This window comes from Pristiophorus japonicus, chromosome 3, assembly GCF_044704955.1.
Source record: "Pristiophorus japonicus isolate sPriJap1 chromosome 3, sPriJap1.hap1, whole genome shotgun sequence".
In the NCBI taxonomy this organism is placed as follows: Eukaryota; Metazoa; Chordata; class Chondrichthyes; family Pristiophoridae; genus Pristiophorus; species Pristiophorus japonicus.
In genome coordinates this window covers 232,173,458-232,197,903 of record NC_091979.1, presented here as the reverse complement: position 1 = coordinate 232,197,903, position 24,446 = coordinate 232,173,458, and the positions used below count along the sequence as shown (strand labels likewise).

The window sequence follows — 24,446 nt, the reverse complement described above, 5'->3', positions numbered from 1 at the left end:
TGTGCTGTTTTTGCTGTGTTTGCAGTTTGGTGGGCGGTCTTCTGACGCTGAGCCCGGATTATTGCTTCGTGTTGGAGGATGAGGGCAGTGTATGTGGTTATGCCCTTGGGACTGTGGATGTGAAACCATTTTGTACAAAGTGTAAAGTCTCCTGGATACCTGCTATGCGGGAGAAATATATTAAACCAGAGGCTAGTAAGGAACTTTCAGAAGAACAGGTACTCTCTCAATAACTGGATTCACTTTTACTGTAAATTCACTTAAGGGACTGTAATCATCTCAATTCTGGTACAAGAAAATACACTCTGGGTTTCTTGCATGTCTTCTCCAGATGTGTCTATCTGGGGACTTGCAAGAAGGAACGCACCATTTCTTTGATACTTGGCGACCATATAATAGCCCCATGGGCCAATTCCAGGGTGTCAACAGTGTGGAAGTAGAGAGCTGATTTGATGTCCATTTGATTGCCAGACCTCTTGTCAAAAATAATCAAAACAAAATAGCTGTTTTTCCACATCTAAAACCCAGAGGTGTGTCTGCCTCATGCTGTGGGCCTGTCACACTGGCATACTGATGCATAAATACACACTCTTAATGGTCTTCGATTTTTAATGGCTTAGTACAACTCTTCGTGTCCCGCCCACACATAGAAACATAGAAACATAGAAAATAGGTGCAGGAGCAGGCCATTCAGCCCTTCTAGCCTGCACCGCCATTCAATGAGTTCATGGCTGAACATGAAACTTCAGTACCCCCTTCCTGCTTTCTCGCCATAACCCTTGATCCCCCGAGTAGTAAGGACTTCATCTAACTCCCTTTTGAATATATTTAGTGAATTGGCCTCAACTACTTTCTGTGGTAGAGAATTCCACAGGTTCACCACTCTCTGGGTGAAGAAGTTTCTCCTCATCTCGGTCCTAAATGGCTTACCCCTTATCCTCAGACTGTGACCCCTGGTTCTGGACTTCCCCAACATTGGGAACATTCTTTCCTCATCTCGGTCCTAAATGGCTTACCCCTTATCCTCAGACTGTGACCCCTGGTTCTGGACTTCCCCAACATTGGGAACATTCTTTCTGCCGAATGGCTCGCTCTTTGCCACCCCTCTTCCAGCTCAAAAGTCTCTTAACCTTCCTAACTTTTCTAACACCTGTCTTTTCTTTCTCCTCCCTCCCCACTCTCTTTGTGAAACAATTTGGGGTGTTTTTGCTGATTTTAAAGATGCATTATGTAAGGCTCCCAAATTCAATCAAAGCCTGGAGTTGCCAAGTGGAGACTGGTTGAAAGGAAAAGTAGGACTGTAATTTTTAGTTCTTTAGCTATGCTGGTGATGGGCAATCTGCCTTGAACATAAATCATGTCCTTTGTGCAATCCTGAGGTACCATCTACAAGCCACAGAACTTCCCATCAGACATTTTATCAAACGTCTTTCTTTTGGTGCTGTTGCCTGTGGTCGATCCTCTTTTCTTTACTGTTTAATGGGCGAACCCAACCGCCTTTTTACGCACAGCAAGGTCCCACAAGCAGCAGTGAGGTGACCAGTTTCGGTGGTGATGGTTGAGGGACCTGAACATCGGGAGAGTGCCATTGAGTCGTGCTGTGGGATTGTTAATGTTAAACGGGCAGATCCTTTAATGTCTTGCTGTGTCTAAGTGAACGCTGCCAGTGTGCCTGTAAGTCGCTTGTCTTTGGTTCCCATGTAGAAAATGATGCTGAGCTTCCATGAAGAGCAACAAGGTCTGCCGGAAAACTTCCTCGCCACCTTCCCCTCGCTGATTAAAGTGGAGGTGCACTCGAAAGTGACGGATCCGAGTGTGGCTAAAAGTATGATGGGCTGCTTGCTTTCATCCTTAAAGGCTAATGGTAAGGGCCATTTTTTCTCTGTTTTACCTCCTTATCTCAAGAGAAACCCCATGGTGATGACTGACTATTGGGAGTGGGCGATACGCTGATTGGTTCATGTGGAGTAAATCAAATGGTTACCCATCAAAATGTTGATTCTTCCCCTTCCCTGAAACACATGCAGATTAATCGACTACCATCCAAACTGTTGAAATTCCGGGACAGTGTCCCTTTTTAAAATGTGTCCGCCACAGTAATGTAATCAGAGCGAGGGGTTACACTCACAGGGGAATTTTTTTTCCAGAGCTGGGAAGGTTGCAGTGAGCTAATAGAAAAGTAGTGACATTCCACCGGTTGGTGTAATGGTAATGAGAACTTGTATAATTAAGATAATCACAAATAGAATTGAGGGGGGAGGTAAAAAAATACTTCTGGTGAGAGAGTGGTTAAAATATGGGATTCTCTTGTCACAAATATGTAAATTCAGTGAGTTGGATGGTTGCTTGAACAAGAGAAATATTGAAGGGTGTGGTGAGCGAGCGAGATTAAACTGTGGGTCACGTGCAGGCATTGGTGGGTTAAAAGGCCTGTTTCTTTGCTAAATATTCTAACCAAGTGATTGCAGCTCTCGGTCCTCCAATATCTGGCAAAGCTTAAGCCCCTCGTTTTGTCATGTTACTGTCCTTGTTTGTCTTTTGCAAGATTCTTTTAACCCAAGTGTGTTTTTGCAGGTTCCTTCCACGTTCTAGGTTTTGGTAACCGACTGTGTTTCAGGAGTGGTGTCCCTCCTGGAATGAGGCCTTTGGTCAGGGTGAATGCTGTCTAGCTGGGTGGTGATCCTTAGCCAGATTACATCTGAAGTGCACAGCGATTCCCAATCGGAGTACTGAGCATAGGGCATAGCCTTGAATCAGGCCAAAGATTGTGCAGAGGCCGATCCCTCTGCAGATCTCTCAATTTTCAGCTCTCTTCAAAGATCTGGGAGCTCCTGCTGAGGAATCATTTGCACCATCCATTCATGGTGCAGATGCTGCCCGAGGGAGGGGGTATTGTGTAGCTGTCTGGATAGTGAAAACTCTCACTGGTAAAACTAACGAGCGGTGGATGACCATGCTCCTTTTACATATTTACTGACATCCTGCCTGGTTATTGTGAAAATAAAAAGTCTTAAACCAGACTATTGTCCTGTTTCGATGGCAGCCTGTGCATATGGCAAGTGATTGCGATTTGCTCGAAACCAGTATGTTTGTCGTCACCTGGGATTTTTCAGATAAAACTTTTAGTACTGATGTAGTGAATCGCTCCACATGTCGAGTGCAGAAAATCTGTGATGTCTTTTTGCACAGAATCACCTACAGGTATTTGGAGAGCAAACTTTATTCAAAGAATGAAGACATTTGTAAAACTGCAATATCGAGGCTTCTGTTAAGTTAGCTACTGTTACGTATGTACTCTTGGGTCTGCTGAGAATCCTGTTGTACACACTCAGCTCGTCTGAACGATTCACATTTTGTCTGTTTTTAATTGTGCAGCATTCACATAATCATGGATAAATACTGAGTATGGAAGTTTTGTACAGGCCCAAGCTTTTTAAAAAAAAAAAATCAATGTCTTCTGGTGAATTATTTACCAAATTTAAACATCAGTGGGCCCAACTGAGATCTAGGGCCACTTACTGAGACACTGCTTTTGATTCTAACCTCCTTATTCCTAAACCACAGTCTTCTTTAGTGTTTGGCTCAAGTCCCATATTTCAGGAATGCAGGCATGTGCTCCCCCAGTAAGAGACGCACTTCTCTTGCAATCTCTGGATTTCACCCAGGACTCCATGAACAAGTACTGACGCTCGAGCACCTTCTCCTCTTCCCCCCCTCCCCCCTCCCCCCGCCCCGACGATGTGTGTTATGGAGGGATGGATAAGAGAGAACTTGGTTGTATTGATGTCTTTACTCAGGAGCAATAGAAAGGAAATGTCACTGAATCCCAGCTTCAACATAACTTGCAATTTATATAGCGCCTTCGCCTTTAACGTAATAAAATGTTCCAAAAGCGCTTCACGAGCGATTATCAAACAAAATTTGACACCGAGCCACGCAGTATTAGGACAGACGACCAAAAGCTTGGTCAAAGAGCTAGGTCGGTCAGTCAGTCAAGTCACAGATGGAGTCTCCCGAGGACAACAGATGAGGGAAGGTGGCCTGTGACGGTTCCTGGGTATATTGGGAAGCTCTCGTTCCTCTAGGTTGTTTGCAGTGCGTGTCCTGAGAATTGAACTCTGTCTTATTTTCACCTGTGTTTTGTTTAGGATCACGAGGAGCATTCTGTGAAGTAAAACCCAGTGACCGACGGGGTCTGGAATTCTACAGCAAGCTAGGCTTCCTGGAGTTGGCCAAAATGGAAGGATTCCCGAAAGAGATGTTGGTGCTGGGAAGGAATCTGTAAACGGCACCCTGTGCAACGTAGTGTAATTAAAGGATGTGTATAATTAAATGTATCTAAATTTAGCCTTAAGCTGAATAACCTGTGTTTAATAATGTTTTATATTTTCTTTTTTTTTTAATTTGCAATACACAATAAGGTGAACTCGATCTAGATGGCACTTTGTAAGATGGGTAGACCTCCACTGATGTAGTAACAAAGCATTATCTTTTCTCCGATTTTGTTTTTACCCTTCTCTTTCCTTCCATTTTCCCCCCCCCCCCCCACCTCCAATTAGGTGAGAGGCTGGGAAAGTGACTAGTTTCTCTCACTTCTGATGCCGGTCCCCGGCTTATGGTATGTGCTTGCGGTGCAGCCAGTTAAACTCGCCCTTTCTCTGTTGTACTTGACCATCTGCAGAGGAATAATTGGAATCCCAGGTTTGTGGTGTCTGAAAGAGTCCAGCTCAGTTTCATTGGGTGGGATTTTGAGACTTCCAAGTGGTGTTTTGGAGTTCGCATTCTGCAATTCCTGTGTTTTTCTGTGAAAACGAAAGCCCTTTTGGGCTGTAAGTGATTCTGAAAGGCATTTTGTATGTAGCAATTAACAAACTAAATGTTGGAAATCGGAAATCAGAGCAGCAGTGCTGGGAATATACAGTCGGTGAGTCACTATCTGTAAGGAGGAAAGGCAGGCTATAATGTTCTGGGTGCGAATCCTTCATCGGAGCCGGATTGAGTTTATCGATCCAAACCATTGTGTGTGGGAGAGCTCCTTGTGTGTATTAACCCCACCTGAAGGCTGACTGAAGTGGTCCTGCACTGGGTTTCACCAACGTGTTTATATCACGCCTTTAACATAGTAACGGTACTTGTTAGCATTCCCCTAAATGACTTTCCCTGCCTTTCCCAGTAATGTTGATGGTTTTGTAAAATAAGAATTTGACTGGGAGCCCCCCCCCCACCCCCTTGTAAATATCGACACCCTTCTGGGACTTTGTTTCCTACCCCTCTGTAAGTCATTGTTTGCTGTGCAATGGAGAAACCATTGTACAATTTGGTATAGAGGAACAGAGATGTGCACTCTAGTCTGTCGTTTCATCGACTGGTTTGGTGTGGGACCAGCAATCATTTGCACTGACCTATTTTGTTAGTTACAAGTACCTGAGTACCTGCACTGTACAGATACAAGTGTTTGTTGTAGCAATATGGGCTCTGGGCTAACATCTGCTTTAGTTTCCTGTTAAATTGTCTCACTCCCTTGCTTCCTGAATCTCATACCGAGTGAGAATTAGCTGTATCTCGCATTAAATTCCATCCGTTCTTGCCTGTTCACTTATTAGCCTGCACCTGCAGGCACTGTACAAATCTCACCTTCCTATTTACTCCTCTTCTGCTCTACATGTGGTTTCATCAAACAGATGGGCACTACACTAGAACGGGGATGAAGTTTTCACTTCTCTATCCATTTTAAAAAAAACTACTCTTCACACCAATATCCCAGAAAAGAGAGAACAGCAAATGCAGTCAATGCTGGAAATCTGAAAGAGAAACACCCAGCAGGTTTCTCTTTCAAACACCAACCTGCTGTGTATTCTAGCACTTGGGTATTTGTCCCATCAGGTAAAATGAAAACAGCACCTTGTTTAACAGTTTCCTCACTTTAGGTGAACTTCTAACTCTGCCCCCCATGGGCCCAGATTCTGATTGGAATGTAATCCATCTGCTCGGGTACCTCATAAATTGGGAGATGGGTGGAGTAAGGAAGTGTGGAGGGGACTAGGTTGGGTATCTAACTGGAACCTGAATTGGAGTGTGGCTGTCAGCTAGTGCTAAATGGTTTACAGCTGCCATTTGGATTTTGAGTTGTGAAGGCTCTTGGTTTTCAGTATTTTTATAGTCTGGTGCAGTGAACTTGGTTTTCGTGTTGAAGTGCTTGATGCAGGTTTCAGTAGCCACCCATCCCAGGCCCAAAATGCATATTTGGTATTTTATCACCAGGATTTCAGTGAAGTGTAGTGAGTGTGAGTTTCATACTCTCTGCACTGGCCACCCAGAGGTACAATGACAGATTCTATTCTTGCAAACTCAGGTTGTGGTTGGTCAGAGTATTTAGAGCGGTACAAGCAAGGATGATGAATGAGTGGCTACAGTTCTGCAGAATCACGTTGGCGTACCGCATTGCCTATCGCATATGATCATTACTGTGATATATTGACACCAAACAGCAAGTGACAGCACTTCATTCAATCCTGTATCTTGGTCCGAATTTAGCTGTACTTCTCCTTTATCTTCTGTAACCTATTCCTAACAAGCACAAACATATTGCTAGCTCCTGGCAATCTGTAGCTATGAATGGGTACCCCCTCCCCAAAACCCCTGATGCTCATCAGTGGAGAGCAAGCCCAGACATGGAGAACTGTGTACATATAAATCTTTTTAAAAGATCATCGTTGTGTGTGTGTGTGTGTGTCTTTTTAAGTGTTCAGGTGCAGGCTGGATGGGCTTGTTTGCACACCATTCACTGTCCCAGTATTGTCTCACTCAGAACTAAACATACACTGCTGCTTTTTAAAAATCTGGATTGTGTCCTGACAACTGGATCCAACAATTGTGATGATCTGTTAACATGAACAAACTAAAGTGGTCCTAGGGGTGGTGGAAGAGAGGGACCCTGGAGGAAAGTGTTCACAGAAGCATGTGCAGACTTGTAGCAGTCAAGCTTTCACAATCAATTTTTTGTGGCTCCCCCCACCTGCCCCGGTTAATTGCTTCTTTTGGGATATTGAGTAAAGCTCAGTTCCCTCACACCAGTTGACGTTGCTCGGCGTCACTGATAGTCGGGTAGTTCTCTCTCTCTCTCTCTTTCTCTTTCCTCCCTCCTTTCTCCCCCCCCCCCCCCCCCCCATGTCCCATGGTTTTTGTGAGCTGAATTTGCTGTTGAAGGTGGCATTGGTACCATGTTGCCTCGGTTTCCAATCAGTCGCAAAGTATTTCCTCCTTTGCTGGATTTGTCTCATTATTGAAACTGTTCCTGAACAAAACCTCACGTATTACCAGAGTAGACACACATACTTTTGTGGCCAGAGGTACATCCATTGAGCAGCCGGCACTACTTGTACCGTATAATCACACCTAGTCCCTAGGGCTGTGCATATACACCAGGAGTATTATGCTGGCTGAAATGGGAGTAATCCAATGACAGACTTGTGAGGTTATAGAATAGTCTACTCATTGCCTATCTGATTCAGAGTTTCCTGGTTTCTCTCTCCCCTGTCCTTAATGTGACTCGATATTTTGAAGCTATGATGCAGTTGGGGAAATCATGCGGATACAGGGAAGAGCATCCAAATTTCCTCAAAGGAAACTTGTTCCCTAACCAGGTTGAGACATGACTTATGGTGCTGGTGTCATAGGACCTACTTTACTCTGGTCAATGACGAAGGAAGCGATGATAGTTTGATCAGTATTCTAAATAATTTTTTAAAAATCCTTGTTTGCAAAATGCCAGTAATATGAACTCAAGGGATCAAAGGTGAGGGACACAGATTTGGCAGAAATTGAATAGATCTTTCAAAGAGCCAGCTCAGAGACTATGGGCTGATTGGCCACCTCCTGTGCTGTATGTGTCTATATAATGAGTTCAAATCCCACCATGACAGCTGGGGAATTTAAATTCAGTTAATGAAATAAATCTGGAATAAAAAGCTATCAGGCTTACTGTAAAAACCCATCTGGTTCATTGATGTCCTTTAGAAATCTGCTGTCCTTATCTGATCTGGTCTATATGTGACTCCAGACCCACAGCAACATGGTTGACTCTGAACTGTCCTCTGAAATGGCCCAGCAAGCCACTCAGTTGTACCAAACTGCTACAAAAAACAGTGGTTCAAGAAGGTGGCTCACCACCACCTCAAGGGCAATTAGGGATGGGCAATAAATGCTGGTCTTGCCAGCGATGCCCACATTGTCCTGATTTTACTTCGAAAAGGCCAAACCCTAATTTTAAGATTATGCCCCCTTATTTTTATTACCCCAGCAGAGGAAATCTTTTTTTCTGTATCTACCCTGTCAAGTTCTTTAAACCTTTTAAACACCTTGATTAACTCTCGGCAATACAAGGATTGAACCTGAGGTGTGAGCTGCTGCAGCACCTGCTCCTCCCCTCACACAACAGACTCCATGAAACCAAGCGAAATGGTGCGATACTCTCCGACTCACCGCTCCCAACGGAAAGATCTGGCTGCAGTGTGGTTATTGATCCGGAGCCTCTCCTGCAGTTCCAGTTCTCCTTCGAACTGAGGGTTAACAAATCCTTGTCACTTGTCACATCTCACACCTTAGTGTTATGCGGGCACATTGGGCAGTCAGCAGTGTCTCTGCCTTCCTCGGCCCATGTTTCATTTGGTTTCTGATCCTCACCCGCGTGTGAATTGCGTCCACGAACCATCAGGCACGTCCCAACGCCAGGCAGAAAAAATGAGACCCTCGCGCTGACGTGAGAGGCCATTGTTGCACTTGGTCATTAACTAATAGATAATATCACTGGTCGTGCAATGTTTGCACCCACTCTAAAGTGGGTCCCTCAATGCCAACGTGATTGCAGGTAGGGGACAGTAACCCTTTAAAGGGGGGAGGATTATGGTAGTACCACATAAGAATTAGGAGCAGGAGTTGACCATTCGGCCCCTCGAGCCTGCTCCACCAATGAGATCGTGGCTGATCTACCTCAACTCCACTTTCCTGCATTATCCCCATATCTCTTAATACCCCAAAATCTTATCAATCTCTGTTTTGAATATACTCAAAGACTAAGCATCCACAGCCCTCTGGGATAGAGAATTCCAGAGATTCGCCACCCTCTGAGTGAAGAAATTTCTCCTCATCTCAGTCCTAAATGACCGACTCTTTATTCTGAGACTGTGACCCCTGGTTCTAAACCCCACCTCAGCCAGATGAAACATTCTTCCTGCCTCTACATTGTTAAGCCCTGTAAGAATGTTGTATGTTTCAATGAGATCATCTCTCATTCTTCTAAACTCTTGTGTACCAGCTACATAACGACATAATCCAGAGAACTTGAGTTCAAATCCCACCACAGAGAATCTGAATTCAGCTTAAAACAAATCAAACAACCATGAAGCTGTGGGATTGTCATAAAAAACCCCCAATGGTTCACTAATGTCCTTTAGGGAAGAACATTTGCCATCCTGACCCGGTCTGGTTGAGGAATGGAGATTCAGCCATGTCAGGGATCATTGACCACGTCAGCCTGGCTCAGTCTGTCTCCGAGTGCCTGGACTCGCTCAGCCTGGGCCAGTCCAGGAAATGGTGAAGCAGGGGCAAATGGAGATGAGGCAAAGATCTATTATTATTTATTGCGATGCGTGATGTGCCAATGAACTGAGAACAGATCGCACACTTGTCCAGCCACTTGAGAGAACTGCACAGAACCATATCTGAAACAAAGCCCGAGAGTGGAATTACCCTGTGGCTCTACTCAATGCGGCCTGACTTTTATTTTTATTAAACATATACAAACGTACAGTTACATGTTGCCAAAACACAGCAAATCTCTCTAAAAGGGACATTTACAGATTTAAAAAGGATGAAATAGAATTCTGGGGAAGTGTGTCCATGAGAGAGAAACATGATACACATAAAAATTAGGAACAGGAGTAGGCTATCTAGCCCCTCGAGCCTGCTCCACCATTTAACAAGATCATGGCTGATCTGGCTGTGGACTCAGCTCCACTTACCCGCCCTCTCCCTGTAACCCTTAATTCCCTTATTGGTTAAAAATCTATCTCTCTGTGACTTGAATACATTCAATGAGCTAGCCTCAACTGCTTCCTTGGGCAGAGAATTCCACAGATTCACAACCCTCTGGGAGAAGAAATTCCTTCTCAACTTGGTTTTAAATTGGCTCCCCCGTATTTTGAGGCTGTGCCTCCTAGTTCTAGTCTCCCCGACCAGTGGAAACAACCTCTCTGCCTCTATCTTGTCTATCCCTTTCATTATTTTAAATGTTTCTATAAGATCACCCCTCATCCTTCTGAACACCAACGAGTAAAGACCCAGTCTACTCAATCTATCATCATAAGGTAACCCCCTCATCTCCGGAATCAGCCTCGTGAACCGTCTCTGTACTCACTCCAAAGCTAGTATATCCTTCCTTAAGTAAGGTGACCAAAACTGCACGCAGTACTCCAGGTGCGTCCTCACCAATACCCTATACAGTTGCAGAAGGACCTCCCTGCTTTTGTACACCATCCCTCTCGCAATGAAGTCCAACATTCCATTCGCCTTCCTGATTATCTGCTGCACCTGCAAACTAACTTTTTGGGATTCATTTGATTTACGTTATAAAGTTTAATTTGTTTTAATTGCCGGTGTTTTTAGTGTCCCCTTCCCTTTTATAGGGGGCACTGGGGAAAAATTGTGATTTTAGTGCCCAAAAAAAAAAAAAAAAGAAGGGGAAAAAAAAAAAACCAAAAAAAAGGAAAAAAGGGCCTTGTAAATGTCTGGTGTGTCACCCAGGTCGGGTGGCACGGTTTAATGTGTTTTGTTTTGCAGATAAACTCCAAAAAGAGTTTCATGCACAAGGATTCCCAGGTCCCTCTGCACCGCAGCATGTTGTAATTTCTCTCCATTCAAATAATATTCCCTTTTGCTGTTTTTTTCCCCCAAGGTGGATGACCTCACACTTTCCAACATTGTATTCCATCTGCCAAACCTTAGCCCATTCGCTTAACCTATCTAAATCTCTTTGCAGCCTTTCTGTGTCCTCTACACAACCCGCTTTCCCACTAATCTTTGTGTCATCTGCAAATTTTGTTACACTACACTCTGTCCCCTCTTCCAGGTCATCTATGTATATTGTAAACAGTTGTGGTCCCAGCACCGATCCCTGTGGCACACCACTAACCACCGATTTCCAACCCAAAAAGGACCCATTTATCCCGACTCTCTGCTTTCTGTTCGCCAGCCAATTCTTTATCCATGCTAATACATTTCCTCTGACTCCGCGTACCCTTATCTTCTGCAGTAACCTTTTGTGTGGCACTTTATCGAATGCCTTTTGGAAATCTAAATACACCACATCCATCAGTACACCTCTATCCACCATGCTCGTTATATCCTCAAAGAATTCCAGTAAATTAGTTAAACATGATTTCCCCTTCATGAATCCATGCTGCGTCTGCTTGATTGCACTATTCCTATCTAGATGTCCCGCTATTTCTTCATGATAGCTTCAAGCATTTTCCCCACTACAGATGTTAAACTAACCGGTCTATAGTTACCTGCCTTTTGTCTGCCCCTTTTTTAAAACAGAGGCGTTACATTAGTTGCTTTCCAATCTGCTGGTACCTCCCCAGAGTCCAGAGACTTTTGGTAGATTATAACGAATGCATCTGCTATAACTTCCGCCATCTCTTTTAATACCCTGGGATGCATTTCATCAGGACCAGGGGACTTGTCTACCTTGAGTCCCATTAGCCTGTCCAGCACTACCCCCCTAGTGATAGTGATTGTCTCAAGGTCCTCCCTTCCCACATTCCTGTGACCAGCAATTTTTGGCATGGTTTTTGTGTCTTCCACTGTGAAGACCGAAGCAAAATAATTGTTTAAGGTCTCAGCCATTTCCACATTTCCCATTATTAAATCCCCCTTCTCATCTTCTAAGGGACCAACATTTACTTTAGTCACTCTTTTCCGTTTTATATATCTGTAAAAGCTTTTACTATCCGTTTTTATATTTTGCGCAAGTTTACCTTTGTAATCTATCTTTCCTTTCTTTATTGCTTTCTTAGTCATTCTTTGCTGTCGTTTAAAATTTTCCCAATCTTCTATTTTCCCACTAACCTTGGCCACCTTATACGTATTAGTCTTTGATTTAATACTCTCCTTTATTTCCTTGGTTATCCACGGCTGGTTATCCCTTCTCTTACCGCCCTTCTGACACCCCCTGACTCCCACTGGGATAGTCACTCAGGTGATGGGTATCCTCCCTTCCCGACTCTGGACAGTGGCTGTCGGCAGTTGTTCAACTGTGGAGGACTCACAGCCGAGCCCTTTGATCAGTGTCCACGCGCGCACTTTCCATCGGGGCTCATTGCAGTGATCAGAAGGGCCTGATTTGATTTCTAACCTATCCAGGAGAACTGAGGCCAGTGGCAGTGTCTGGCCATCAGCTACCCTTGGCTAAAATCAGCCAACTCCAGCAGCACAGACCTGAGGGTAGACCCTTCCTGAACATTCAGTTATGCACCCAGCAAATAGAAATTGCACACACACTTTCCAAACTTTTGCTGGTTGGGTAACCCATATTCCTCTTTAAATATTCAACAGGAAAAATTTGATTTCTGGCCACAAGGCGGCGACAAATCCCGTTTTGGCTTGGAGCGAACAGCAGCCTCTTGGGTCAGTCAGCCTTAAGGCAATTCCCCCCACCCACAGCCCCAGAGGGACAGGGAACACTGAGCGAGGGGCATTAAATATAGCTACTTAAAAAAGGCCTCAGGGGTTAATATACTTTGCTACACTTTAATAGTGTTTAAGATTAAAAGAGTTGATAGGGTAGCTAGAGAGAAACTGTTTCCTATGGTTGGGGGGGGGGGGGGTTCCAGAACAACGGGGCAATATCATAAATTTATTAAAATTACATAGAATATATAACACAGAAACAGGCCATTCGGCCCAACCACTCCGTGTCGTGTTTATGCTCCACACCAGCCTCCTCCCACCCCTCTTCTCACTCCATCAACATATCCCTCTATTCCTTTCTCCCTCATTTGTTTATCCAGCTTCCCCTTAAATGCATCTCTGCTATTTGCCTCAACCACTCGCTGTGGTAGCATGTTCCACATTTGCACCACTGTCTGGATAAAGAATTTTTGTAATTCCCTATTTGATTTCTTGACTATCTTGTATTGATGGCTTCTAGATTTACTCTTCCCCACAAGTGGAAACACTCTGGCGGAGAAATTGAGGAGCACCCTGTTTGGGGTGCTCACTTTTAAAAGTTTGAAAGGCTAGTGCCAGGCGCTAATGTTTTCAAACTTAAAAAAAAATTGGTGTTTGCGCTCCAGGTAGGAAGTGGAACACTAAAATCAGGTGCTGCGTGTCTTCCTGGAGAGCAACAGGAATCAGGCGGGGCGGTGAGTAGAGCAGCGCACACTGGGCCATGCACTATTGCCGCGATTGGAGGCTCCTTCCCTCCCTTAAAGGGAAGGGCCATCGCTGCAGGCTCAGCATTGGGACCAGTGAGCTGGTCCTCGACAACAGCCACGATCCGGCCCGATCAGACCCACACATTCCCGCAATCCGGCCCAATCAGACCCACACATTCCCGCGATCCGGCCCAATCAGACCCACACATTCCCGCGATCCGACCCAATCAGACCCACACATTCCCGCGATCCGGCCCGATCAGCCCCACGCACTGCAGCCGCAATCCGGCCCGATCAGATCCACGCATTCCCGCGATCCGGCCCGATCAGACCCACACATTCCCGCGATCCGGCCCAATCAGACCCACACATTCCCGCGATCCGGCCCGATCAGACCCACACATTCCCGCGATCCGGCCCGATCAGCCCCACGCACTGCAGCCGCAATCCGGCCCGATCAGATCCACGCATTCCCGCGATCCGGCCCGATCAGACCCACACATTCCCGCGATCCGGCCCGATCAGCCCCACACACTGCAGCAGCGATCCGACCCGATCAGATCCACGCATTCCCGCGATCCGGCCCGATCAGACACACACACTCCCGCGATCCGGCCCGATCAGCCCCACATATTCCCACGATCCGGCCCGATCAGACCCACGCATTCCCGCGATCCGGCCCGATCAGACCCACATATTCCCGCGATCCGGCCCAATCAGACCCACGTATTCCCGCGTTCCGGCCAGATCACACCCACGCATTCCCGCGATCCGGCCCAATCAGACCCATGTATTCCCACGATCCGGCCCGATCACACCCACACATTCCCGCGATACGGCCCGATCAGACCCACACACTGCAGCAGAGTCCCGGGCTGATCGATTGCGGGCAGAAGACCAGGTAAAAAAATTTGAGGCCAAGGCGACCTCGCCTTTTAAGCATCGCCCCCAAAGTGCCCGGCCTCCCAATGGACGCCTCCTGCAGCTGCCAGTGTTTTCGTCCAGCGATGCTGCAGGGGGTGGAACGCAAGTTTGGATCCGGGGTGCTGCGCAGGCGATAATGTCACGATCTCCGGGTGAAGGTAGTCGGGGTGCAACATCCCACTACCTGTGCAAAACTCCTGCCGAATTTAACGTGAGTCGCTGATCTCGTTATCGCCTCCCGGAGGCGCGAACGGGAGGTACAATTTCTCCCTCTGTGTCCACCCTATCAAACCCTTTCATAATTTTAAAAAGACCTCTTTAGATCACCTCTTAGCTTTCTCTTTTCAAGGGAAAAAAAAGGGACTCAGCCTGTTCATCCTTTCCTGATAGTTATAACCTCGCATTCTGGTATCATCCTTGTAAATCTTTTTTCTTTGCACTCTCTCCAGTGCCTCTATATCCTTTTTATAATTTGAAGACCAAAACTGTTCGCAGTACTTGAATTGTGGTCTAACCAAGGTCTGATACAAGTTTAGCATAACTTCACTACTTTTCTATCTATCCCTCTGGGAATGAACCCCATTGCTTGGTTTGCCTGTTACGGCCTTATTAACCTGCATCGCTACTTTCAGTGATTTGTGTATTTGTACTCACAGATCACTTTGCTCCTTCCCACCATTTAGAATCTTATTTTCCAAGGAGTATGTGACCTCCTTATTTCCCTTACCAAACTGTAATACCTATTCATGAATGTCTTGTAATTTTTTTGCAGTTCTCCTTTGTATTGACTATCCTCCTAATTTGATGTCGTGTTAGAGCCAAGTCGTTCAGGGGTGATGTCAGGAAGCACTTTTTCCACATACAGAGGGGAGTGAAAATCTGGAACTCTCTTTCCCCCAAAAAGCTATTGAGGCTGGGGTTCAATTGGAGCTTTCAAAACTGAGACTGACAGATATTTGTTAGGCAATGGTATTAAGGGCAATGGAATTGAACCAAGGCGGGTAAAGGGAGTTAAGATACAGATCCGCCATGATCCAATTGAATGGCGGTACATGCTCATGGGGCTAATTGACAAGCATATGTGAGCATGGGATAGTGGGCTGTTGTAGGCTCCTTACCCGGGGTGGGGGGGGGGGGGGGGGGCGGTGGGAAGAGCCCGACCTGTTCAGTCTCCTCGCACAGCCCACGGATCGGAGGCATACACAGTCTGTACTGCAGAGGGTGGAATATTACCCGGGATCTGAGGGATTGAATGTGCAGCCAAGGGTAAGGTGTAGCAAATCAGCAGAGGCATAGAATCATACAGCAAAGGAGGCCATTCGGCCCATCGTGCCTGTGCCTGAAAGAGCAATTCAATCAATCCCACCCCCCCTGCTCTTTCCCCACAGCCCTGCAAACGTTTCCTTTTCAAGTATCTATCCAATTCCCTTTTGAAAGTTACTATTGAATCTGCTTCCACAGCCCTTTCAGGCAGCGTGTTCCAGATCACAACTCGTTGCATGAAAAACTCTCTCCTCATCTCCCCCTCTGGTTCTTTCGCCGATCACCTTATATCTGTGTCCTCTACTGACCCTTCTGCCAGTGCATACATTGGTTGACTCTATCAAAACCCAAAATTATTTAATTATTTTGAACATCTCTATTAAATCTCCTCTTAACCTTCTCTGCTCCGAGGAGAACAACCCCAGCTTCTCCAGTCTGTTCCGCCTAACTGAAATCCTTCATCTCCTCTGCACCCTCTCCAAGGGCTTGACATCCTTCCTAAAGTGTGGTGCCCAGAATTGGACACAATACTCCAGCTGGGGCCTAACCAGTGATCTATATAGGTTGAGCATAACAGACGTGTTTGTACTCTATGCCTCTATTTATAAAGAATCAGCTGCTTTGCTCACTGAAGGGCTGTTGTTGCGTCTTATTGACACCAGGGCGGGGGGGGGGGGGTGTTGGGGTGCTGAGAGCCACCCACAGGCAGCTCAGCACAGACGGCCAATCGAATTGGACGTGTTACTGGCGAGTGTGCCTCAGTGCCACACCGGATGAAATGTAAGATCCCCCCCCACTTGGTGCCGTAATTAGAGCTAGGTCGTACAGTGGTGATGTTAGGGAGCACTTCTTCACACACAAAGGGTCGTGGAAATCGGAGACTCTCTCCCCCAAAATTGAGGCCGGGGGTGAATCGGAGCACTTACCCACCGGGCCGCAGAGAGAGGGACGAGCTCCTGCCGTCCCCTCGTGTGTCACCAGTCCCTCTCGCGTGGTTCCCGGTACGGCAGCCCCAGCTGCTCGAAGACAGCTAATTCAGTGGGCGTGGAGACGGCAATCCCGGTGTTGATCTTGGCGCTCCCCTTCCTCAGAACGTGGCAGTTCAGCGAGTGTTCCGACAGGCTCATGCCCTTGGTCATGGCCAGCGCCCGCATGGAGCGGTTAAAGTACGCCGATCCAGTGAAGTACATCAGGGCACAGGCGAACTCGTGGTGTGGCACCACGATGATGTCCAGTCGCCGGTAACGGTGCCCGGGACCCGGGAGACGGCACACTCCCAGATACTTCTTCTGATTCCCGCTGTCCTCCTGAGTGACCAGGTCGTCGGTGAGAAATCCTTTCAACCGGAAATTCAGGAGTCAATAAACATCTTCCCAAAAATATTCTTTGTGTTTGTGAAACTGAGAGATCTCCTTTAGAGGTTTCAAAATCTACTCAGTACAGGTTCGAGTCAGGTACAACACGGGGTTAGATACAGAGTAAAGCTCCCTCTACACTGTCTCATCAAACACTCCCAGGGCAGGTACAGCACGGGTTAGATAGAGTAAAATTGGTTGAGGGAAAAATATTGGCCAGGATACGGAGGATAACTCCCCTGCTCTTCTTCGAAATAGTGCCATGGGATCTTTTACATCTACCTGAGAGGGCAGACGGGGCCTCAGCTTAACAATTCATCCAAAAGATGGCACCTCCGACAGTGCAGTACTCCCTCAGTACTGCCCCTCCGACAGTGCGGCGCTCCCTCAGCACTGCACTGGGAGTGTCTGCTTGGATTATGTGCTCAAGTCTCTGGAGTGGGACTGGAACCCACAACCTCCTGACTCAGAGGCGAGAGTGCTGCCCACTGAGATCCTGCCTGAGGGCTCCAAGCTCTGCCTCCATGACGGGGCTCTGCAGAGATCGATGCTCTGCCACCTGTACCCGTTACCGGATCGCCCCGCGACTCTCACCTGTGTCCCTCAGACCATCCAGGATTTTACTGAAGACGCCTCTGTGCGATTTTCCATCCGGATGTGTGATGAGAACGTCCACATCCCCACAGGTGGGCTTCCCGCGTCGATAGGAGCCACAGGCCAGAGCTATCAGGGCCGGATTCATCGAGTGAGCCATGTCACTCACCTGGGCAGCACAGGTAAGAATGATCGGTAATGCCCAACACTGGATTACCCCTCATTCCCCTCTCCCCCCTCATTCCTCTCTCGTCCCCCCTCTCCACCCCTCGTCCCCCCCATCCACCCCTCGTCCCCCCCATCCACCCCTCGTCCCCCCCATCCACCCCTCGTCCCCCCCATCCACCCCTCGTCCCCCCTTCTCCACCCCTCGTCCCCCCTTCTCCACCCCTCGTCCCCCCTTCCACCCCTCATCCCCCCCTCGCCCCCCCTCCACCCCATCCACCACTCGTCCCCCCCTCATCCCCTCGTCCTCCCCTCATCTCCTCGTTCCCCCCCTCCAGCCCTCGTCCCCCACTCCACCCCTCGTCTCCCCCTCCACCCCTCGTCCCCCCCTCCACCCCTCGTCCCCCCCTCCAGCCCTCGTCCCCCCCTCCAGCCCTCGCCCTCCCCTCCACCCCCCTCCACCCCTCCACCCCTCGCCCCCCCCCTCCACCCCTCACCCCCCCATCCACCACTCGTCCCCCCCTCATCCCCCCTCCACCCCTCGTCCCCCCTCCACCTCGTCCCCCCCTCCACCTCTTGTCCCCCCCTCCACCCCTCCCTCATCCCCTCGTCCCCCCCTCGTCCCCCCTCCACCCCTCGTCCCCCCTCCACCCCTTGTCCCCCCCTCCACCCCTCCCTCATCCCCTCGTCCCCCCCTCTCTACCCCGTCCCCCCCTCCACCCCTCGTCCCCCCCCTCCACCCCTCGTCCCCCCCCTCCACCCCTCGTCCCCCCCCTCCACCCCTCGTCCCCCCCTCCACCCCTCGTCCCCCCCCTCCACCCCTCGTCCCCCCCCTCCACCCCTCGTCCCCCCCTCCACCCCTCGTCCCCCCCCTCCACCCCTCGTCCCCCCCTCCACCCCTCGTCCCCCCCTCCACCCCTCGTCTCCCCACCTCCACCCCTCGTCCCCCCCCTCCACCCCTCGTCCCCCCCCTCCACCCATCGTCCCCCCCCTCCACCCCTCGTCTCCCCACCTCCACCCCTCGTCTCCCCCCCTCCACCCCTCGTCTCCCCCCCCTCCACCCCTCGTCTCCCCCCCTCCACTCCCGTCCCCCCCTCCACCCCTCGTCTCCCCCCCTCCACAGCCGTCCCCCCCTCCACCCCTCGTCTCCCCCCCTCCACTCCCGTCTCCCCTCTCCACCCTTCGTTCCCCACCCTCTCCGCTCCCGTCCCCCCTCGCCACCCCTGGCTGTCCTGCAGTCCTTGCTCAGTGTCCCTCTCTCTCTCTCTGCCCCCACAATCACCCTGCCTCATGACCGTTCTCCCCTCAGTTTGACGCTTAACTCCCACCTCTCCAATCATGCTTTTTAATTTTTCTCGCCTCCTGTAAAACGCTCAGCATGTTCACCTTGTAAGGGGCGCTATATTAATGCAGGAATCTTGTAGTAAAGCCATTGATTGTAACTGCATTGTGAGGCGGCCGAGGGAATCTTGACAGTTTCAGTCAAGTCTAGCTAATCCGTGTGACACACAGATAGACAGAATAATCCTGTCAATCCCTTTCTCAAGTCCTTACAGTTTCAATAGGGTCTCAGTCGTTGCTGTGAGTAATCCTATCACTGAACAATGGGCTTTGCTCCCCGCAAACTGACAATTGTTGGGCCTCCTGATTGATTTGTGAGCTGAAGCCGGTGCTCGCTCGCTCCGATCCGGGACAGAAGGCCCATTCCCTATTTATGCATCACAGTGAAGTGGGAAGGACAGGCCCCACCCCCTCCCCCGATGCAGCAACATTCCTCGGGTTCAGTCTGTCGAGGCGGGTGCTGGGGCTTGGAGCTGCCTGCTGTTCCTGTCACAACTGTCGGGGCAGCTGTGCTTGTGCGAACCTGCCAATCACAGCCTGCCCCGGGGAGCAGGGGGGAATCTGCAGCCCAGTGCATGTCTCTATTACATGCCGGCTCTTGGCCACAGGGACAGTTTCCTTTATTGCTTCGTTCAGCAAAATACTCCCGGGTTTCCCGACCAAGTTCGGCTAAAACCTGGGATCGTCAGCCGTTTCGCTTTTCTCAGTAGCAGGGATCGACATGTTTCCCCACATTGCAACAGTAACCACACTTCAACAACAATTTGCATTTATATAGCGTCCTGAACCAAGCCACAGAGATATTGGGACAGGTGAGGTAGGTTTTAAGGAGCGTCTTAAAGGAGGGGAGAGGGGTAGAGAGGCAGAGAGGTTTAGGGAGGGAGTTCCAGAGCTTGGGGCCCAGGCAACAGAAGGCACGGCCACTGATGGTCAAGCGATTATAATCAGGGATGCTCAGGAGGGCAGAATTGGAGGAGCACAGATATTTTGAAGGCCAGTAGGGATGCAGGAGGTTACAGAGATAGGGAGGGGCGAGAGGCCATGGAGGGATTTGAAAACAAGGATGAGAATTTTTAAATTGAGACATTGCTGGACCGAGAGCCCATGTATGTCACTGAGCACAGGGTGGGGGGGGTTGGAGGAATGAATCTTGGTGTGAGTTAGGACACGAGCAGCAGAGTTCTGGATGAGCTCAAGTTTATGGAGGGAGGAAAACGAGAGGCTGGCCAGGAGTGCAATGGAATAGTGAAGTCTAGAAGTAACAAAGGCATGGATGAGGGTTCCAGCAGCAGAAAAGCTGAGGCAGGGGCGGAGACGGGCGATGTCACGGAGGCTTCGGTCTTCCCAATATTTAATTGGAGAAATTTTCTGCTCATCCAGAACTGGATGTCAGAGAAGCAGTCTGACAACTTAGAGACCGAGGAGGGATCGAGAGAAGTGGTAGTGAGATAGAGCTGGGTGTCAGCAGCGTACATGTGGAAACTGACGCTGTGTTTTCGGATGCTGTCGCCGAGGGGCAGCATGTAGGTGAGAAATAGGAGGGGTCCAAGGATAGATCCTTGGGGGACACCAGAGGTAACGATGTGGGAGTGGGAAGAGAAGTAGTTGCAGCTGATTCTCTGGCTACGATTAGGTAGATAGGAATGGAACCAGGCGAGCGCAGTCCCACCCAGCTGGACGATGGTGGAGAGGCGTTGGAGGAGGATGGAGTGGTTAACCGTGTCAAAGGCTGCAGACAGGACGAGAAGGACGAGGAGGGATAGTTTACCTTCGTCACAGTCACCAAGGATGTAATTTGTGTCTTTGATAAGGGCCGTTTCAGTACTGTGCAGGGGCGGAAACCTGATTGGAGGGATTCAAACATGGAGTTACTGGAAAGGTAGGTAAGGGGCAGGGAGGTGTTGCTACAGTTGTACAGGGCCTTGGTGAGGCCACACCTGGAGTATTGTGTACAGTTTTGGTCTCCTAACTTGAGGAAGGACATTCTTGCTATTGAGGGAGTGCAGCGAAGATTCACCAGACTGATTCCCGGGATGGTGGGACTGACCTATCAAGAATGACTGGATCAACTGGGCTTGTATTCACTGGAGTTCAGAAGAGTGAGAGGGGACCTCATAGAAACGTTTAAAATTCTGATGGGTTTGGACAGGTTGGATGCAGGAAGAATGTTCCCAATGTTGGGGAAGTCCAGAACCAGGGGTCACAGTCTAAGGATAAGGGGGAAGCCATTTAGGACCGAGATAAGGAGAAACTTCTTCACCCAGAGAGTGGTGAACCTGTGGAATTCTCTACCACAGAAAGTAGTTGAGGCCAATTCACTAAATATATTCAAAAGGGAGTTAGATGAAGTCCTTACTACTCGGGGGATCAAGGGTTATGGCGTGAAAGCAGGAAGGGGTTACTGAAGTTTCATGTTCAGCCATGAACTCATTGAATGGCGGTGCAGGCTAGAAGGGCTGAATGGCCTGCTCCTACACCTATTTTCTACGTTTCTATGTTTCTATGGACTTCAGATGTAATGGTTGTGAAGCGCTTTGGGACATCCTGAGGTGGTGAATGGCGCTATATAAATGCAAGTCTTTTTATTTAAGGCACAAACTGAACAAAAAAAAATAACGACAGGAGCAAAAGACAAACATCGAAATCAATGTTTATACAACGGCCCCTTGCATTGTTACAGCGTGTCAGACAACAAATGACCTCGGAGTGAGGGTCTGAGGTTATGTAGCAAGATATAGCAGGAGTCCTGAGGGGCATTTACATCTATTATAATCTGCCTGCAGGTTGTGTGTGAGGTCGGCAAGGCTGCCCATTGATGGCCCATTCCAATGTTGCCCTGAGGAGGTATCGAGGGGCCTTCTTCCTTCCTTTACAGCTGCTGCCCGTGCCACTGAATGGCCTGTGGGGCCACGTCACCGGGCTCAGAGAGTGGCTAGTGGAGGCAGGTCCCCTTCCCTAAAGGCTATTGGTGAACCGGCTGGGTTTTTACAACATCCCCAATACCCACCCACACTACCGCACCACCCCCCCCCACCCCCAACACCCGCCCACGCCTCCCCAACACCCCCCCCTCAACCCCAAAACACAGCCCTCCCCTCCCCCAATACAGCACATGCAATATTGCCACACTGGGAATTATCAGAGGCTGCATTCGTTGTGAGGGGTTTGTGGACAGTTCTTTCAAAGCTATTACAGGCACAATGGACCAAATAGCCTCCTTCTGTGCTGTAAAACACTTTGATTCTATCTTCTATCCAGAGCACACCTCCACCCCTCGGCCTTGGGTTGCAAATTGCAGATGTGAAGGGCAGCACCCCTGCTTGGACACAGAACCACAAAGTACTTACAGTTTTCACGATCTCTGCAGCTTCATCCCTGGGCATTCGATCCAGGAAATCGTGGTAGTGTTTGAGGCCTATGGTCTGCTGCTTGGTGAGACTGGCTTTCGAGCGAATGTCATCTAAAGTTCTGAATCCCTGTAAAACATGTCAAAGCACTAAAGCTTTTCATCGTAACGGGCAACTGAGAATAGGTCAGCTAAACACAAACAGAAATACAGGGAGGTTTTCATTTTTAACTAAATGGGGGGGGGGGGGGTGGAAGAAAAGATTTTGTGGAACAGATTAAGGGGGGGGAGCTTAATGGGAATTAGATCGGTCCCTTGTCAACAAAGCAGGGTTATTTGAAGTGCACCAAGCGAACACTGAATAGGTGGGATCGATGGCCAATGGTTCTCTATCTGCAAGTTTTAAAGAAAGCAAAAACTTGCATTTCTATAGCGCCTTTCATTAACTCAGGACGTCCCAAACTGCTTCACAGCCAAAGAAGAAAGTTTGAAGTGTAGTCACTGTTGTTACTTGGTAAAAGTCATCAGAGGCGATAGGGACTCACTGTTCCTGGTGTCAACATCCTGAGGTTAGGAGGGAGGCAATCAGCCAGGCCTGCTGCTGCTGCTCCTGACCAGATGGAGTGGGTGAGGAGAGGGCGAGGCGAGGGACTTGGGGTCACTGACTCCTGTACAGCTGTAACCCAGAGAGATAGAACAGCGTGCTTTTTAAATGGTGAAAAGCTAGAAGCAGTGGAGGTTCAAAGAGACTTGTGGGGGGGGTCCATGTATTTTGATCATTAAATTATCATGGACAGGTACAGAAAATAATCAAAAAAGATAATGGAATGCCGGCCTTTACATCTAGAGAAAAAAGAAAGACTCGTATTTGTAGAGAGGACTAGAATACAAGACTTTGGGAAAAGATGAAGTGGTGGGGGGGGGGGGGGGGAGGAGAGAATCTCATTCAGTTGACTGTGATATAAGGGAATTAATGATCATTTCCTGCTGCGGGGGGGTGATCCAACTCTGGGTTTCCCCCCATTCAGTATCTCCCCACAGGTGACATCGGAAGCTGAGCACATGGGGAATCACCACATCCATCACCTCATGCTGCACAGTGACAGACCAGCACTACTCCCCAACAAAGCTAAAGGTCGCATTAGTACCTCAGATCGCCACTAAAGTGGGAACTCTCCCGGAGTCCCAGACAACCCTCCCCCTCACACTGGGAACTCTCCCGGAGTCCCAGACAACACTCCCCCCTCACACTGGGAACTCTCCCGGAGTCCCAGACAACACTCTCCCCTCACACTGGGAACTCTCCCGGAGTCCCAGACAACACTCTCCCCTCACACTGGGAACTCTCCCGGAGTCCCGGACAGCAATCCTACCTCACACCGGGAACTTTCCTGGAGTCCCGGTCAACACTCCCCCCTTACACTGGGAACTCTTTTGGTGTCGAGTTGCTGCTCCGTATACCTACACTACAGACACTTCACATAGGGACATAGGAACAGGAGTCGGCCATTCAGCCTTTCGAGCCTGTTCCAACATTCAATGAGATCATGGCTGATCTGTGACCTAACTCCATCGACCTGCCTTTGGCCCATATCCCTTAATACCTTTGGTTAACTAAAAGCTATCAATCTCTGATTTAAAATTAACAATTGACCCAGCATCAACTGCTGTTTGCAGAAGAGAGTTCCAGCCTTTGGCCCCAAATTTCCCCAGCCGCTTCGAGCGGCGTATCTCGATGTGGTGCGCCAACTTCCTGGAGGAGAAAAAGTGCCAAAAATCTGCCTGTGAATTTGGTCGCTCCCTCATCGTCCGCATCCATCGGTGTCGCGCAGCCGGCGGGGGGGTGGGGCTTGGGCCCAACATGTTGTGCAGTGCCGGGAGGGGCACGCATGACTGTTTCAGTGTGCGCGCATGCGCAATGGGCGGTTCAGTCTGCGCGCATGCGCAGTGTGACAGAAAGCTTGGCAATTAAAAAGTAGGACCTCAAAAGTAGTAATCTCGGGATTGCTACCAGTGCCACGTGCT

At 48.9% G+C, this 24,446-nt stretch overlaps 2 protein-coding genes across 5 annotated transcripts in view; one reads left to right on the top strand and one right to left on the bottom strand.

Annotated features, from left to right (window-relative positions):
- The window catches only part of oga (O-GlcNAcase), a 47,978-nt gene extending 41,268 nt beyond the window's left edge, over positions 1-6,710 (top strand). For 2 of the 3 annotated variants that reach the window (XM_070876397.1, XM_070876396.1), the window contains 3 exons: positions 26-218; positions 1,705-1,864; positions 4,149-6,710. In XM_070876397.1, coding sequence (XP_070732498.1) covers positions 26-218; positions 1,705-1,864; positions 4,149-4,285 — 490 coding nt within the window. In that variant the 3' untranslated portion in view covers positions 4,286-6,710. Of the gene's footprint in view, positions 1-25; positions 219-1,704; positions 1,865-4,148 lie in introns of those variants that run through there. The other variant, XR_011592727.1, reaches the window with a different exon arrangement.
- A 3,033-nt stretch (positions 6,711-9,743) lies between these two features.
- poll (polymerase (DNA directed), lambda) overlaps positions 9,744-24,446 on the bottom strand; it is a 44,112-nt gene continuing 29,409 nt past the window's right edge. For both annotated transcript variants that reach the window (XM_070876394.1, XM_070876393.1), the window contains exons 7-9: positions 22,423-22,551; positions 17,570-17,738; positions 9,744-16,956 (exon numbers count right to left, since the gene is read on the bottom strand). In XM_070876394.1, the coding sequence (XP_070732495.1) occupies positions 16,595-16,956; positions 17,570-17,738; positions 22,423-22,551 (660 nt within the window). In that variant the 3' untranslated portion in view covers positions 9,744-16,594. The remainder of the gene's footprint in view (positions 16,957-17,569; positions 17,739-22,422; positions 22,552-24,446) is intronic.